The sequence below is a fragment of the Microcaecilia unicolor genome, chromosome 4 (genome assembly GCF_901765095.1).
Source record: "Microcaecilia unicolor chromosome 4, aMicUni1.1, whole genome shotgun sequence".
NCBI lineage: Eukaryota > Metazoa > Chordata > Amphibia > Gymnophiona > Siphonopidae > Microcaecilia > Microcaecilia unicolor.
The window spans coordinates 309,030,381-309,046,167 of NC_044034.1; the positions used below are offsets into that span (position 1 = coordinate 309,030,381).

At 47.5% G+C, this 15,787-nt stretch overlaps 1 protein-coding gene across 2 annotated transcripts in view; it reads left to right on the plus strand.

The window, feature by feature from the left end:
* DOCK5 (dedicator of cytokinesis 5) overlaps nucleotides 1–15,787 on the plus strand; it is a 291,277-nt gene that overhangs the window by 67,824 nt on the left and 207,666 nt on the right. For both annotated transcript variants that reach the window (XM_030201825.1, XM_030201826.1), the window contains exon 2: nucleotides 4,493–4,576. In XM_030201825.1, the coding sequence (XP_030057685.1) occupies nucleotides 4,493–4,576 (84 nt within the window). The remainder of the gene's footprint in view (nucleotides 1–4,492; nucleotides 4,577–15,787) is intronic.

Here is a 15,787-nt window from a genome sequence, read left to right on the forward strand (position 1 = left end):
GAACCGGATGGCATAATCGGCCACCGTACCTTCTCCCTGATGAATCCGGAGCAGTTCCGATGCCACGGAGGAAGGTCTTCCCGGAAGGTCGAACACCATCCGGAACCGGCGCTGAAATTCGCTATAATCATCCAAAATGGGGTCATGTTGTTCGTTCAGGGGGGCCACCCAGTCCTGGGCTTTTCCTTCACAAAGGCCCATAATGTAGCCCACCTTACTTTGGTCCGAAGCAAAGGCCTCCGGTTGCATCCGGAAGGCCAGGTTACACTGGTTGAGGAACCCCCGACAACCTCCCGGGGTCCCATCGTATCGTGCTGGTTCAGGGAACCGAGGTCCCACGCGGAACCCTCCCATACGGGGAGCCGCTGCGACCCCTTGGACCGCAGCGGCCTGGTTCTGTACCTGAAGCGTGGAAAGCTGAGAACATACATTCTGGAGCGCCCCAGACAGGGCATTGAGCTGTTCCTGTTGCTGCTGGAGAACCTTGGCCAGGTCCCGTAGATCAGGTTGCGTCGGCGAGCTCATGGCTTCCGTTTTCTGTCGCGGCTCTGATGTCACTCCGGTATTGGTGAGCTCTCGAGTCTTCCCGAGCCCCACTAGGGCCAGGAAATCACCGAGCACCCCGAATCTTCACCCGCGGCGACCGCCGTTCACCGAGGGTTGAGCCCTCAGCTGCGGGCGGCCAGCAGGACTGCTGGAACCGCGGGGTGACGGCTGGCCTGGCTGGATGTGGGTACAGAGTCCTTGGTGAGCGTGGCTTAGACGGGCGGCTAGCTGAGCACGGGGAACGGACACAGTCTTTATTGGCAATAGCCAGCAGGATGGCTAGCTGGCACGAGGAACAAACACAGTCATCACTGGAAATAGCTAGCAGGACGGCTAGTTGACACGAGGAACAAACACAGTCCTCACTGGAAATAGCTAGCAGGACGGCTAGCTGGCCCGAGGAACAAACACAGTCATCACTGGAAATAGCTAGCAGGACGGCTAGCTGGCACGAGGAACAAACACAGTCTTTACTGGAAATAGCTAGCAGGACGGCTAGCTGGCCCGAGGAACAAACACAGTCATCACTGGAAATAGCTAGCAGGACGGCTAGCTGGCACGAGGAACAAACACAGTCTTTACTGGAAATAGCTAGCAGGACGGCTAGCTGGCCCGAGGAACAAACACAGGCTTGGAATGTGGCTTCAAACAACAAAACGGAAGCACTGGACCCTTCCGTGTTCCCGTTTAAATCCCCCGCTCGTCCTGGCTGGGGAACCGCTGGAACCAATCCTCTTCGCCCAGGCCGGCAGCGGGGGCCCGGATTGGTCCTCCCGTCCGATGGGCGGAGTTCCTACGCGGAGGCGCCAATCCGGCGCAAGTGGGCGGAGCCTCCTCGCTGGTCCCGCTGTAGCGAGGAGGACGACGACGCCGGCGCCGCCATCTTGACCGGCGGATCTCCTTCTCCGAGGCCGGCGCTTGCTCTTCTGGATCGCCGGCCTCGGAGCAGCCTGCAGTCGCGGCGATCCCCGTGGCAGCCTTCCCCCGCCGCCCCGCATCCCACGGGCGCCCCAGCCTCTCGCTCCGGCCCGCGGACCGCCAGGTAAGGGCCCGGAACGGGACACAACTACTGTACATTAACGCCACTGATGTATTTAAACGTCTCTATTATATCCCCTCTGGCCCACCTCTCTTCCAGCATATACATTCTGAGGTTCCTAAGCCTGTCCCTATATGCTTTATGACCAAGACCGCTTACCAGTTTTGTAGCCGCCCTCTGGACCAACTCCATTTTGTTTATATCCTTCTGTAGGTGCGGTCTCCAGAATTGCTCATAGTACTTTAAATGGGACCTCTCCAGAGACTTATACAAGGGCACTATTACCTCTTATGCACCCAAGTATCCTTCTGGCTATGGCAGTCACTTTCTACTTGTTTGGAGACCTTAAGGTCATCAGACACAGTCATCCCCAAGTCCTGCTCTTCTTTTATACACAGAAGCAGTTCACCCCCTATATTGTACCGCTCCCCTGGATTCTTGTAACCCAAGTGCATGACCCTTTATTTCTTAGCATTAAATCTTAGTTGCCAATTATCAGATCATTCTTCAAGCTTAGCTAGATCCTTCCTCATGCCATCCACACCCTCCTGGGTGTCCACCCTATTACAGAGTTTGGTATCATCAGCAAAGATTCAAACCTTACCAGATGCCCTTCCGCTGTAAAGGTCTAAAATACAGATTTACACATGCATCCAGCTTTTCCTTCATGAGCACACAGCTGTGGAACGCATTGCCACTGGACCTGAAAACAATATATGACCTATTCAACTTTCGTAAATCACTAAAGACTTATTTCTTCAACAAGGCATACCACAATGATCCATAATTAAAAACTGTATCACATCACCACTCACCAGATGCTCTATATGTTTTCTCTCTATACCTGATTGTTTAATTCTGTCATCCATGTTCTTTATGTATTACCAATTGTATCTTTTACTCTGGATTGGCAAATGCCATGATGGAGCATTGTCAGCCACACTGAGCCTGCAAATAGGTGGGAAAATGTGGGATACAAATGCAACAAATAAATAAATAAATATCACTCACAAAGATGTTAAAAAGAGCCCTACGGTATGCTACTAATAACATCCCTTTCCTCAGAGCAAGCTCCATTTACCACTACCCTCTGTCTCCTTCCATTTAACAAATTTTTAACCCTCCGTCTCCTTCCATTTAACGAATTTGAGTCACTTTAGGTCCCGTACCGAGGGTACTTGGTTCATTTATCAGTCGCCTTTGTGGAACCTTGTCAAAGGCTTTGCTAAAATCCAAGTACACCACATCTAGCGCACCTCCCAAGTCCAACTGTTTTGTCACCTAGTCAAAGAAATCAGTTTGTCTGACACGACCTGCCTCTATTGAAGCCATGCTGCCTCAGGTCCTGCAGTCCATTATAGCGCCAGACGTTTTACTGCCCAATCAGCGCGACTTACCAACTCCCTCATGCTCAATGCTAATGACATGCAAATTTTATAGTATTGCGCATGAGGGACAGTTTCAGGTGGATTGAGCCTGGGCATGTGCTCAAGAGTTTTGTCTTAGGCACAGTTCTTGAATGCATGCCCAGAAAGCAGAGGAGAAAAGCTCTGACCAGGTCAGGGCTTTAAGGCCTGGTGTTCTGGTGGCCCTCAGGCTCCCTTAGGCCCTCTCTTACCCTCCAAAATAATATTTAAACCTGGTGATCCAGTGGGGCCCCCCCCCCACACAAAATAACATTTAAACTTGGTGATTCAGTGGGACCCTGGCCATACTCACCTCCCCCATCCTGAAGACCTCGCATGGTGGCCTAGTGGTGGCCCTGGCCCCCATCCCCCACGGCCTACCTCAAAGTTGAAGGAGGAGGGACGTGGATGGTAGTTAAGCCTGCCCAGTGCAGGGCGGGGTACTGCCATTTTGAGGAGGTGCCTGCAGGAGCAGGGAGCAGGACTCTGTCCTTCCTCCTCCAACTTTGTGGAAGACCACGGGGGAGGAGACAGCATGGCCAGGGTCCCACTGGACCACCAGGTTTAAATGCTATTTCATGGAGGCTGGTAATGGCCTTGGGGAGCCTGGGGTCTGCCGGGCCACCAGGCCTTAAGCCCTGACCTGTCAAATCAGGGCTTTTCTCTTATGCTTTCTGGGTATGCACTCAAGACTTATGGCCAGGCTCAATCCACCTGCAGTTGATCCTCATGCTCAACACAATGACTGCGATTAAATTAACATGTTATTAGCGTTGAGAATGAGGAAGCTGATCAGCCAATGCCCTGAGTAACTCTAACATCAGCTCCAAGCTGGTATAGGATTTGCCTTGGGAGCAGCGCCCTTGTTTGGCGTGTTGCCTGCTGAGCATTGAGGAGGAATATTAATGGCCCTGTTTAGCATACATTTGCATGCTATTAGTGTTCAGAGCCAGTGAGCTTGTTATTTCATATGCTCGCTGGATCTGAGCATTTTGCAGTAGCAAATGTGGGCGCCAGTCTGGCGCTAATGGCCTCCAGCACCCGCATTTGCTTCTAAGCATCTGGGCCTAAGTGCTGGTGAATATCAGTGGCCAGGGCACTCGCGTGCCATTTAACCGTGAAGGAGCCTCTCCTGCCCAATTAAATGGCTTTGAATATCAGGCCCTGTATTTTTATTATTTGTTTTGTAGTGTTCTGTTTATATTTGATTATATACCACTGTGATCGACCTATAGATGGAAAGGCAGTATAGAATATTTTATAAATAAATAAATATATTTGGCACCACAGCTTAGCAAATCTCATGGTAGTTTGTCTGTAGTAAAATGGTTCGGTAATGCCACATTTCTGACAGCTTAATAAGCAGGATCTTAAATGGTTTCAGAATTAAGTAAACAACTGAAAGGGAAACCCAGTGACACAGAACAAATGTTTATATATCTGTGATTCTGACAAGTTTATTATAGGGATTTTAATTCTGCTCTCTCCATCTCTGTCCCAGCAATCTATAACTATGATGCCACCCAGGACATGGAGCTGTCGCTGCAGGTTGGAGACACGGTTCATATCTTGGAAATGTATAAGGGTAAGTCGAACACTTTACGCATGTAAGTTCCAATTAAATCTGATTAGTGTCAATAATTGGTTGTTAAAAATTCAATTATTGACACTAATTAGCTTATTCAATTAAACTGCGTGTGCAAATTGGGTGCATGCCCAAATTTGTGTTCTCAATTTTTGGCAACTTTTATAGAATTAGGAGGAATATTTATGCAAAAATATCTATATAAATAAATCCCACCTCGAACTTTCTGAAGCTCACTCTGTGGCAGTGAAGCACTGAACTTCGTAGGCTAGGCTATCAAGACCACTCACCCTCACTCATAGACCCGCTCTCAGCCATGCCCCATCTGTACATAAAACGCAACCTCTACGTTCTGAAGCCATCAACACACTCCCTGAAGGGTTCGTTAGTTCATGGTGGTGAAGCCATCCAACTCACTATGTCTCTGTGCACCGCCCTCGCGTCAAACGTGATGACGTGGAGGGCGGAACACAGACGGTCATCCACACACCCGCCCCCACCCACACACATCACTCCCTTCCTCCATCCCTCCCACTTCAAGGCCCGTCACGCCCCTACCAACGAGTTACACACTCCCTCCTCCCTCCGATTGCAGCACACCCCTCCGCGTTACTGCCCCCTGGACCCCCCTGCCGCGACCCTCTGCACACCACCCTTTCCTCCGAGAAACCTCCCCCGAAGCCTTCGCCTACCTCTGCTAACGGAGACGAACTTCTCGCCTGCGGGGTGTCGCTTGATGAAGGAGTATCTGTCGAAGTCTCTGTGCGTGCGTCTGACATCAGACGCACACACAGAAACTTCAACAGATGCTCAATCAACAAGGAGCGCCCCGCAGCCCAGAAGAGAAGTTCGCCTCTGTCAGCAGAGGCTTCGGGGCAGGTTTTGCGGAGGAAAGAGTGGTGTCCACAGGGTCGCGCTATGGGAGGGGCCAGGCAGTAACGCGAATGGGGGGGGTTCTAATCAGAGGGAGGGGGGAGTCTGCAGCTCGGTGGAAGGGGCGTGAAGGGGGCCTTGAACTGCGAGGGAGGGGGTCTGCAACTCGGGAGGGAGGGAGAGACAGAGGGACGGAGGGGGGGTATGGAACTCGCCTGGGAGGGAGGATGGGTGGGAATTTACCTTGCTAGCGCCCGTTTCATTGCGTTTCGAAACGGGCCTTTCTTACTAGTGTGTCTAGAATGCAATTCTGCACACAATTACTGCTATGGTATTTAAATTTCTGCCATCAAGCCCTTTCTCTTCACTTCACAGCTGCTGCATCACCACTCCTTAAACCTACATTTAGTGACACAATCACCTCAGCTCCTTATCTCCCTGCTGTATTTTTTTCGTTGACTCATCGACTTCAGAAAAGCAACAAAAAGTTCATGCTTGTGCAAAACAGAAGAAACAAGCATGAAATACTCACTAATGATAGCCAGAGAGGAATGAGTTGAATCTTTACTCCTCCTCAGACCACGCTTTACAGCCCCAGCATTAGAAAACCATGCACTCAGCTTTTAGGGGATATAGGAGACAGTCCTTGGGTGGCGAAACATGCATGTCGGACGTTGGGTCCCCCGTCTGGCATCTTTCTCTTAAGATGAGTACAAATTAACAAAAAGTTAAGATTTAAGACATATTGAAGCTTGTGTGCTAGGTGTACCGATGAAGAAGTGGATGTAGGATAGCCTTCCAGTAGTGGTCACACACTAGCAGGTTGCAATACTGAGGTCACCAATTTAAGTGGAGAGATAGTATGTTAAATCTCTGTTTATGGAAGAAAGTGCTGTGCATAAGGGTATGGTTTAAGAAGACAGATTACATTTAAAGTGTGTGGGATTGAAGATATTTTATTTGGATATTTTCCCACTAAAAAACCTTCCTGTATCGATGCCAACTACATTGGTACCATGGTCGGTGTCATGGGTCCCGTCGGTACCGGGTATCATCGGTACCATGGGTCCCGTCGGCACCGGGTATCATCGGTACCATGGGTGCCATCGATGCCGAGTGTCATCGGTGCCATGAGTGCTGTCGGTACCGGGTATCATCGGTGCCATGAGTGCCGTCGGTACCGAGTATCATCGGTGCCATGGGTACTGTCGGTACCGAATATCATCGGTGCGTCGGTACCGAGGAGTATCGATGCCAACTACATTGGTACCATGGTCGGTGTCATGGGTCCCGTCGGTACCGGGTATCATCGGTACCATGGGTCCCGTCGGCACCGGGTATCATCGGTACCATGGGTGCCGTTGATGCCGAGTGTCATCGGTGCCATGGGTGCTGTCGGTACCGGGAATCATGGGCACCATCGGCACCAGGTATCATGGGCACCATCGACTATCGGTACCAGGTATCATCGCCCATCGGTACCGAGTATCATGACTGCCATCGGTACCATACTATCAGGTATCGTCGGTACCGTGGATACATGGGTATCAGGTATCATGGATGCCGTCGGCACATGAGTACCATCGATACTAGATATCATGACCAGGTACCATCGGTGCCATGGGTGCCATTGGTACCAGGTGTCATGAGCACCGTCGGTGCCATGTGTACCATCGGTACCGTCGGTGCTGTTGGTGCCGGATATCAGGGGTACCATTGGTACCACATGTCATGGTTACCATCGGTACCAGGTATCATGGGTACCATCGATACCGGATACCATGACTATCATCGGTACCAAGTACCATGGGTACCATTGGTACCGGGGTCCATCGGTACCATGTGTATCATCGGTACCGTCGGTGCCATGGTCTAGCAGTCTGGTTTCGATTCCCTTGCATTTCCAGACTTTGTCCTTGGCTTCGGGACCATGGGTACCATTGGATGCCATGGGTGCTCCCGCCTCCTGCGGCATCTGGCTTTTCACCTGGTCTCCTTCACCGATGCTGCCTCTGGTATGGGTGTTCGCACCCTACTGGGGCAACTTCTCGACCCATATTAGCCTCCATATCGGACGTGTTTGGATCTGAGCTGCTCTGTTTGAGTAGTTAGTTCAGTTCAATGATTGTCATCTGACATTACAGTGGAGATTGTGAATCCCAATGCCCAGATGCTAGAGGTCCTGGACTACTATCTTCACCTGAGTCTTCTGCACTCAGAACAGATAGGAGTTCTAAGAACTTACTTTGGCGTCCCCAGGGCCAGAGCATACATCCTTAGCCTCTTTTGGAGAATGGCGTACCAGGCTGGCATGATCGCATCCCAAATCAAGTCTTGTCAGATCTTTACGAGCATTCCCACCGGAATAGGCTAGACCTTTTCACCAAGTGGTCAGGTAGCACACGGTGTGTCGCAGGTTCCTGTCCAAGGGCATTTTCGACACTTGTAATGTAACACCTAGATTTCTGCTCTAGGTACAGTGACAGACTCTCATGACTGTGTGCCTCTCTCCTGGAGGAGGAGACTCAGCAGAAAACTATAGATATGCTGTACATACACTTCCTCATCTTGGAAGTTCTTTAGAGAGAGGAGTAGTTTTCCTTGTGCCTTAAGGGGTCGTACCTATACTCCTACTTCTCGACAGCCGGTTCGGGCTATGCCTCAGCACGCTCGTTCTAGTCAGCGGCGTGCACCTAATCAGGCCCCTGCAGCTATTCCCCAGGAAACAGAGGGGTTTTTGACTGGCTCCAATTCAGTATAGCCACTAAAAAAAAAAAAAAAAAAAAATGTCCGTACCGGCCATTCTGCCTGTCGGGGGGGGGGAAGTTTACATTTTCTCCACCAAAGGTGACTTCTTTATCCTCCAACCGGTGGGGTTTTTCAACTAGTCCGGTTAGGATACATTCTCAATCTGGAATCAAACCCTCCACATTGTTCATTGGAAGCTTAATCCTTTAGCTTCCATCAAAAGTGAGTACTTGCAGAGGAACTCTCTGCTTTTCTCAGCGCCAATGCAGTCGAGCCCGTTCCACCAGGGCAAGAAGGGTTGAGATTCTATTCCAGGTCTTTCTTTGTGGGTTGCGTCCCATCATAGACATAAAGGGCCTAAACAGATTTGGTTCAGAATGCTTTCCCTGGGCATCCTTCTTCCCATACTTCAGGAAAACGATTGGTTATGCTCTCTGGATTTACAGGATACTTATACTCTCTTTGCATCCAGAGTATGTTTTTTTCCTAGTGCCTGGCTGTTGTTGCAGCGTATCTTCATGGACTGGGAGTGCATGTGTTCCCTTAACACGATGATTGCCCGTCTCAACAGATTACAGCACAGTACATATTGAGACTTCTAGACACATGGCTTCCGCAGTTCATGTAACTCCCATGGCACTTTTGCATCTTACTCAGTCAAAAGCTGCTGACGAAGGTTGCATCCCTCCTGGCTATCCAACCAAATTATTTTAATTCAACCAAACAATCGGGTTGTGATGTACTCGATAACAAAGGAGTACTGGATCTTGCCCTCTGAGTTAGGATGCCATGCAGATGTAGCGGTGGGCCCGCAATGCGGCATGTTTTCTCCAAGCCACTTATCTAATTGGTGTAAACAGCAGTCTGGCCGACAGGCTGAGCAGGATAATGCTACAGTTGAGCATGCCTATAGTTCGAAAGACCCCTCAGTGGATCTTTTTGCTACTTAGTCCAATCGCAAAGTCCCTCAGTTCTGTTCCAGGCTGCAGGTTCACGGCAGGCTACCATCGGATGCCTTTCTCCTTCTTTGGGAGACAGGTTTTCCGTATGCGTATCCTCCCATACATCTGGTGGAAAAGACTTTGCTGTTTCTCAAGCAAGATTGTGGAGCCATGATTCTGATTGCTCTTTTCTAGCTGCGTCAGATAGGATTCCCTCTTCTTCTGAAGTTGGAATGTTTTCCAGCTCTCATTACGCAGAACGAGGGGGCACTTCTGCATCCCAACCTCAAATCTCTGGCTCACACGGTCTGGATGTTGAGAGTGGGGTTTCGTTGAGTTTTCCAGAGTGTCTCCCGACTCTTGCTTGCTTTCAGAAAAGATTTCACAAAGAGGTGTTATTCTTTTTCATGGAAGAGGTTTGCCGTCTAGTGTGACAGCAAGGCCCTAGATCCTGCATCTTGTCTTATACAGACCTTGCTTGAGTTCTTTCTACACCTGTCTGAGTCTGGTCTCAAGACCAACTCTGTCAGTATTCATCTTTGTGCAATAGAGCTTATCATCAACGTGTGAAAGGTCAGCCTTTAGCTGTCCACTTCACGAGAGGTTTATCTCTCCCCCAATATTGAGAGAATTCCTTGTATGTGTCTAGGGGAGATTATTTCTGTTGGGCTTAGCACCCACAATAATTTTGACAGTTGGCTCTTATGCTTCGGTCAGAGTTCCTATCACTCCTTATCCAGTATCTTGGGGTCCCAATGTCGTTTTCATCCAGCTGCTGCAAGCTCAATTCAGGCCACTGGATTCCTGCCATCTGAAGTATTGGACCTGGAAGGTCGTTTTCCTTAGTGGCTGTTCCTTCAACTCGTAAGGTCGGTGAGCTTCGGTCTCTAGTAGCTCAAGCGCCTTACCTTACTTCTCATCTTAACAGAGTAGTTCTCTGCATGCAGACAAAGTTCTTACTGGCGCTGGAATCAGAGTACCAGCTGATCCAGTCAGTTGTCTTGCCAACATTCTTTCTCCCTCATCTTACAAGCCCTGGCGAAAGCAAGCTCCGCACTTTTTGCGTGGAGCAGACGAGCTCCCTCGGACGGTCCGCCCAGTTGTTTATTTCTTTTAATGCCAGTTGCTGTCGGAAACTGCATAATTTCTTCTTGGATAGCAGAGTGCATCTCCTTCATTTTTGTCCAAGCTGGACTGACTCTAGAAGGCCATGTCACGGCTCACAAAATTAGAGCCATGGCTAAGTCGGTAGCTCATCTAAGATCAGTCACTATTGAAGAGATCTGCAAAGCTGCGGTGTGGTCATCAGTCCACACATTTTCATCTTACTACTGCCTTCAGCAATAGCCGACTCGTCAGTCGGTTTGGGCAGTCGGGGCTGCAGAACTTCTTTGGGGTTTAGAATCCAACTCCAACCCTCCTAAGCCCATTTTTGTTCTGTTCCAGGCTACACTCATTTAGATATTTCTTCTTTTCAGGTCAATTTTATTCTGGCCTCGCCGTTGCGAGACTCAATTGACCACTGTTTGTTGTGTAAGCCTGGAAGCTAGGGATACCCCACTTGTGAGAATATCAGCCTGCTTGTCTTTGGAGAAAGAGTAGTTACTTACCTGTAACAGGTGTTCTCCGAAGACAGCAGGCTGCATATTCTCACAAACCCTCCCACCTTCCCCTTTTGGAGTTGTCTCCTCCATCTTTTGGATTTAACTGAGGGGCGTGTCCGCACGGCGAGCGGGAAGAGGTGTGCGCACATGCGCAGTACGATCGCTCGCGCGTCGGAACGCCGTAAAGAGATTTTGCTTTAAAATCCTCCGGGGCCGACGTGGCGTCACCCACTTGTGAGAATATGCAGCCTGCTGTCTTCGGAGAACACCTGTTACAGGTAAGTAACTACTCTTTATTTTGCCACTTGCCTTGACCCTTGACCCAGGAAGCATCCAACTGGTTCCTACTTACTAGAGAGGAATCCGGTGACTATAGAGAGCTGTGCTTTTGCTGTGACGCATGTGAGAGCAGGAGTGTGTTTACAAGAGAGGTTTCATAAAAATGCAGAGCCAAAATATTTGCTCCTTTTGTCAGATATGACCTTTTAATGAGCACATTCCCAGAGCCATGTGTATTTTCTGTCTTCAGTCAAGGCTATATCTTATATTTTTTTTCTCCTGCATAACTAGGTTATCAGACCAGTCTCTGAATACAAGTTACAGTCAAGGCTATATCTTATATTTTTTTTCTCCTGCATAACTAGGTTATCAGACCAGTCTCTGAATACAAGTTACAGAGATGAAATTGAATTTCATCTTTTGGTCAGTATGTTTAATGCACCCTACTTCCTGACCTCAAACCAAATGTATTCCTAGAGTTCAAGTTATCCAAATTCTTTGTTGGACTGGAGGATAAATGGAGCCAAAACCATTTTTCCTTTTTTCCCCCCACTGATTCCAAGGGAGTTGTGTTATCTAAGTGGATATTCAGTTGAGGCAGTTCGGTCGTTGAGGGGCGGCATACGAATGTCCACAGAGCATCCAGCCCTTTCTAAGACAGCACATAAGTCTTTTGCAAAGCAAAGTAAACCTCCTATTTTATTCATGGCTTGCCAAGCTGTAGTGCTACAGTTTCAAAAATGATCACCAGTAGTGCTTCTATCTTTGTATTTCTCATCCCTAACTCATCAAGATTTCCATTAGAATCTCCTACCTGCCCAGTAGGAACGAAGAGAGAAAAGTCAGCTGGAGTTAACTATAACCACTTGTTCAAGTCTTTTCAGTAACTTCTGTGTGTGATTTGTAGTTAAAGGTTTGTCCGGCTGATAGCGCTATTTAACCGGACAGAAATAGCTCCTGGCTGGTTAAATAGCTCTTAACTGGCTGTGAATATTTAGCAGGGATAGTTAAATAGAACCGCATAAATAGCAGTCCTGTCTTTAACTGCTAGGAACTTAACCGGTTAGCGCTGAATATCAGCTTAACCGGTTACATTCCACCTTAATTGAGGCTATTAGTGATGACAAATGTTCAGGTTCAGTAAATAGATATTTCTTCCCCCCCCAGCCTTACTATGCACTTGCAGGGGTACCTTAAAAAAAGGCACCCCCCAAGTGCAAAATTTTGGGCTTAAGGAGTAAAAATTGTTTCCTCCATCGTCGTGTCTCCTTGGAGACATCAGGAAATAACAATATTTTGAAACCCAAAAAGGGTTTCTCCTTATTACAGAAAAAAGACGGAAAATCCTATTTTTATCAGGCATTAATGCGACAGTCGCTACCAAAGTAGCAGCCGTCGCCAACTCAGAGTCAAAAGTCTCAAGCAAAAGTGAAACATCAATAGGTTTTTCAGTCTCTTGATTCAAGTTCTTTTCTGGGACATAGTAAACTTGGGAAAAGGGTGGACAATCCTTTTCCAGAACATTCAAAGTTTCACGGAAGTATCGTTTCAACATCTCGAGAGGAAGAACATTTTGTATCCTGGAAAGTTAACGAATCTCAGGTTGTGATTTTTAGTAAAATTATCAAAAACCTCAGTTTTTCGCCTGAGATTAGTTATGTCTTTTACCATCATGGTTTGTAACGTTTCCAACTTCATAACCCTTTGATCAATTTTTTCCATTTTTTCATTTAAAGCTTTAAACTCTTTCTCCTTTTTTTTCAAATCAGTTTCAATACTCTTAATTCTCGGTAAAACCTCATCCGTTTGCTTAAGGAAAAGTTGTCCCAGGTTAGACATTAAATCCCACAAAGCATCTAAAGTCACATTCTTTGGTTTGGTCACTAACTCTTTAGGAAGTTCAAACCTTACTGAAGTCTACATCTGTTTCACTTCGTCCCTCAGTTTCTCTCTCCTCACTCCGTGGCGACAATATGGGCAAACTGCCCTCCGTTCCTTCCTCGGATGGTAAAAACGCTTCTCCCCGAGGTTCTTCCGGGTCCCCTACGCCTTCCGAAGGGGACCCCGTCAGGTCAGAGAGGAAAGAGCTTGCGCTGAGCGGCTGAGGAGGTGGAGTGCGTGCAGCGGGGCTCAGAGTTGTTTCTAGTCCGGGGGAAGCCAAAATCTCCCGTTCGCCAGCTTTCCCAATCGGAGGCGTTCCGCCTTCTTGTATAACTGCCCGTGGCCTCGTGAAACGATCAATAGGACCAGGTAACGGGGATGAAAGCGGGGAAGCTCTGCCCGCTGTTCTCCCTCTACGTTTAGGCATCTCTAATTAGTGCAAGAACGAGGTCCGAAGCGTCCTAGCAGAGCGCAGCCATCTTGGATCCCCAGCACCGGCAGCGGACTTTAAGTGCGCTGCCTTCCGCCGGCTGAATATCGGCCCCTAGGTACCTCAATGAGGTTCAAATCTAGATGAATGAATGGCAGACCTGAGTACAAGAGCACAACTTTTAAGCTCCTACATTTAAGTGAATTTTCAGCAGAAAACTTAGAAGCATATATTTTGCTGAAAATAGGGGGCATTCAAATTATATGCATGCTGTGAGATCAAAAGTAAGGGGGAGGAACGTGCCTGGTGCATGCATACACGAGTTTTGCGGTAAGCGCAGCTTTTGTGCACATGAGCCAGACAAACCCTGAAGTGAAGCACACATCGGTGCCATTCTATTTAAGCACAGAAAACAGCTGCCAGGAGATAGGGGCGGAGCAAGATGGCGGCAGCAACATCGAACTGTGGGTGAACCTCTGGTAACGCTGTGTTTAAACCCATTCCTCTTGGTGTATTTTCTCATTAAGACTTTTACCTCTAAGTTTCGTTGCGATGCCACATACCAAGAGGAAGGGTCTTGTGAAAACCGGAGCCCAGCCGGTTTTAACTTCTGCTCCAACACAACCTACCATTGAGGGATTCCTCGTGAGAACCCCTGTAATGACGCTGGGAAGCCCCGCTGAGCTCGTAGCCCGAGGACGAGCCGAGCTCTTGGTGCAGGACGTCTCGTTGTCCACCCCGGCGCGCCCACCACCACTGCAACCGGCTGTGCTCGATGACGGAGGTATAGCCCCAAACCGCGAAGACGGGAGAGGAGATCTACACCTGGGTCCCCACCTCGATGTCGCAACCGAGGCCTGTAAAACAACGATGGCTGAGAGTAAGGCACAGAGACTAGGAACACCTCAGATCTCCTCGCCTGCGGTGACGCTTGAAGCAATATGGGAAACTCTGCAGACGGTGATGATAATCAACGAGCAAAATTGAACCGTTAGTGAGTAATATAAAGGAACTAACTAATGCATTTTCCTCTATGAAAGAGGAGGTTTCTGAAAAGATTAAGATTTTGTCAAATGAAAATTCTAAATTGAAGGAAACCTCAGTTAAACTAATACAAGATAATATGTTGATTCATAACAAGTTGGAATACTTTGAAAACTATAATAGGAGGCTAAACTTACGTTTTCTGAATTTTCCACGAACTTCAATATCTACACCACTAGAAACTTTTAAAAGGTATTTGGTGGAAAACTTAAAATTTTCCTTGGAAAATGTGCCTCCACTGAATAAAATTTATTATCTTCCTACAAAGAAAGCTGGGCAAAGGCTGGATCAACCGGAATTAAATGTTTCAGAATTGTTGGAAACCTCATTTTCCGATGTAACTGAGCGACAAACTTTGTTGGTCTCATTTGTATTTTCCCAAGATTTAGAACTTGTTAGGAAGTTGGCTTTGAAGAATATGAAAAATCTATTCTATGGAGGGAAAATCTGGGTATTCCCAGATGTTACTAAATTAACCCAAACTAGGAGGAAAGACTTCTTAGCACTTCGAGCAGAAACTTTGTCTTTAGGAGCCTCTTTCCACTTGAATTATCCATGTAAATGCAACATAAAATATTTGGGGGTGAAATATGTTTTCTTTTTGCTTGAACATCTAAAACAATTTATTTCTCAGAAAAAATTATTATAGTGCTTGTTGAATTTAAACCGTTATGCTTTGCCTCAAGATTTAGATAATGGGAATTGTGATTATGATTTTGGGGGGTTATAATAATCTGCTATTGCTTTATTGCATCTAGAGATTTGTTTTGTCAATGTACTTCTTCCTAAGTTAACGGCTCTTAGCCCCTAGTTTTGGTGGTCTAAAACAAGTTTATAATAATTTCTTGGAGTTGTTTAATTTGATGTTTTCCTAACTGTTTTTCCTATTCAAGTAGTTATGCTTGTAAAAAATTGTGAAAATTGAATAAATAAAAAAATAAAAAAAAGAAAACAGCTGCCAATGTGTTCTTTCACTTTTGGGTTTGTTTGGGCTCGGACTCGCACACATTTGCTTCTTGGTACTGGCACTTACAGGCTTGCACGGGCTTCCTTCCACTTCCAAAACAAATGAAAACTGACAGATTTTAAAGATGAAATCACAAGAAATCCTCACTTCAAATCCTCCAGAGCTGTCTTATTTTTCCAGTGGTAAGAGCAGGGTTTGTGTGCTGCTTTCAGAGCATTGGGAGGGCACTGACATCTGTTTGACTACATTGAAATACAGTTTGCTGTCATCTCTGGTGCGCACATTGTTTCCTGTGCTAAAGCCCTTTGAGCATTCTGCCCAGCTTAATGCTGGTGCCAATCTAGCACTAACGCCGGCATTAGGTTCTGAGCATCGGCCCCAAGGACTCTTGCAGAGAGGAAACAGAGGAGGCTCTTTGCTTTGCTAGGATATATCTTTTCCAGT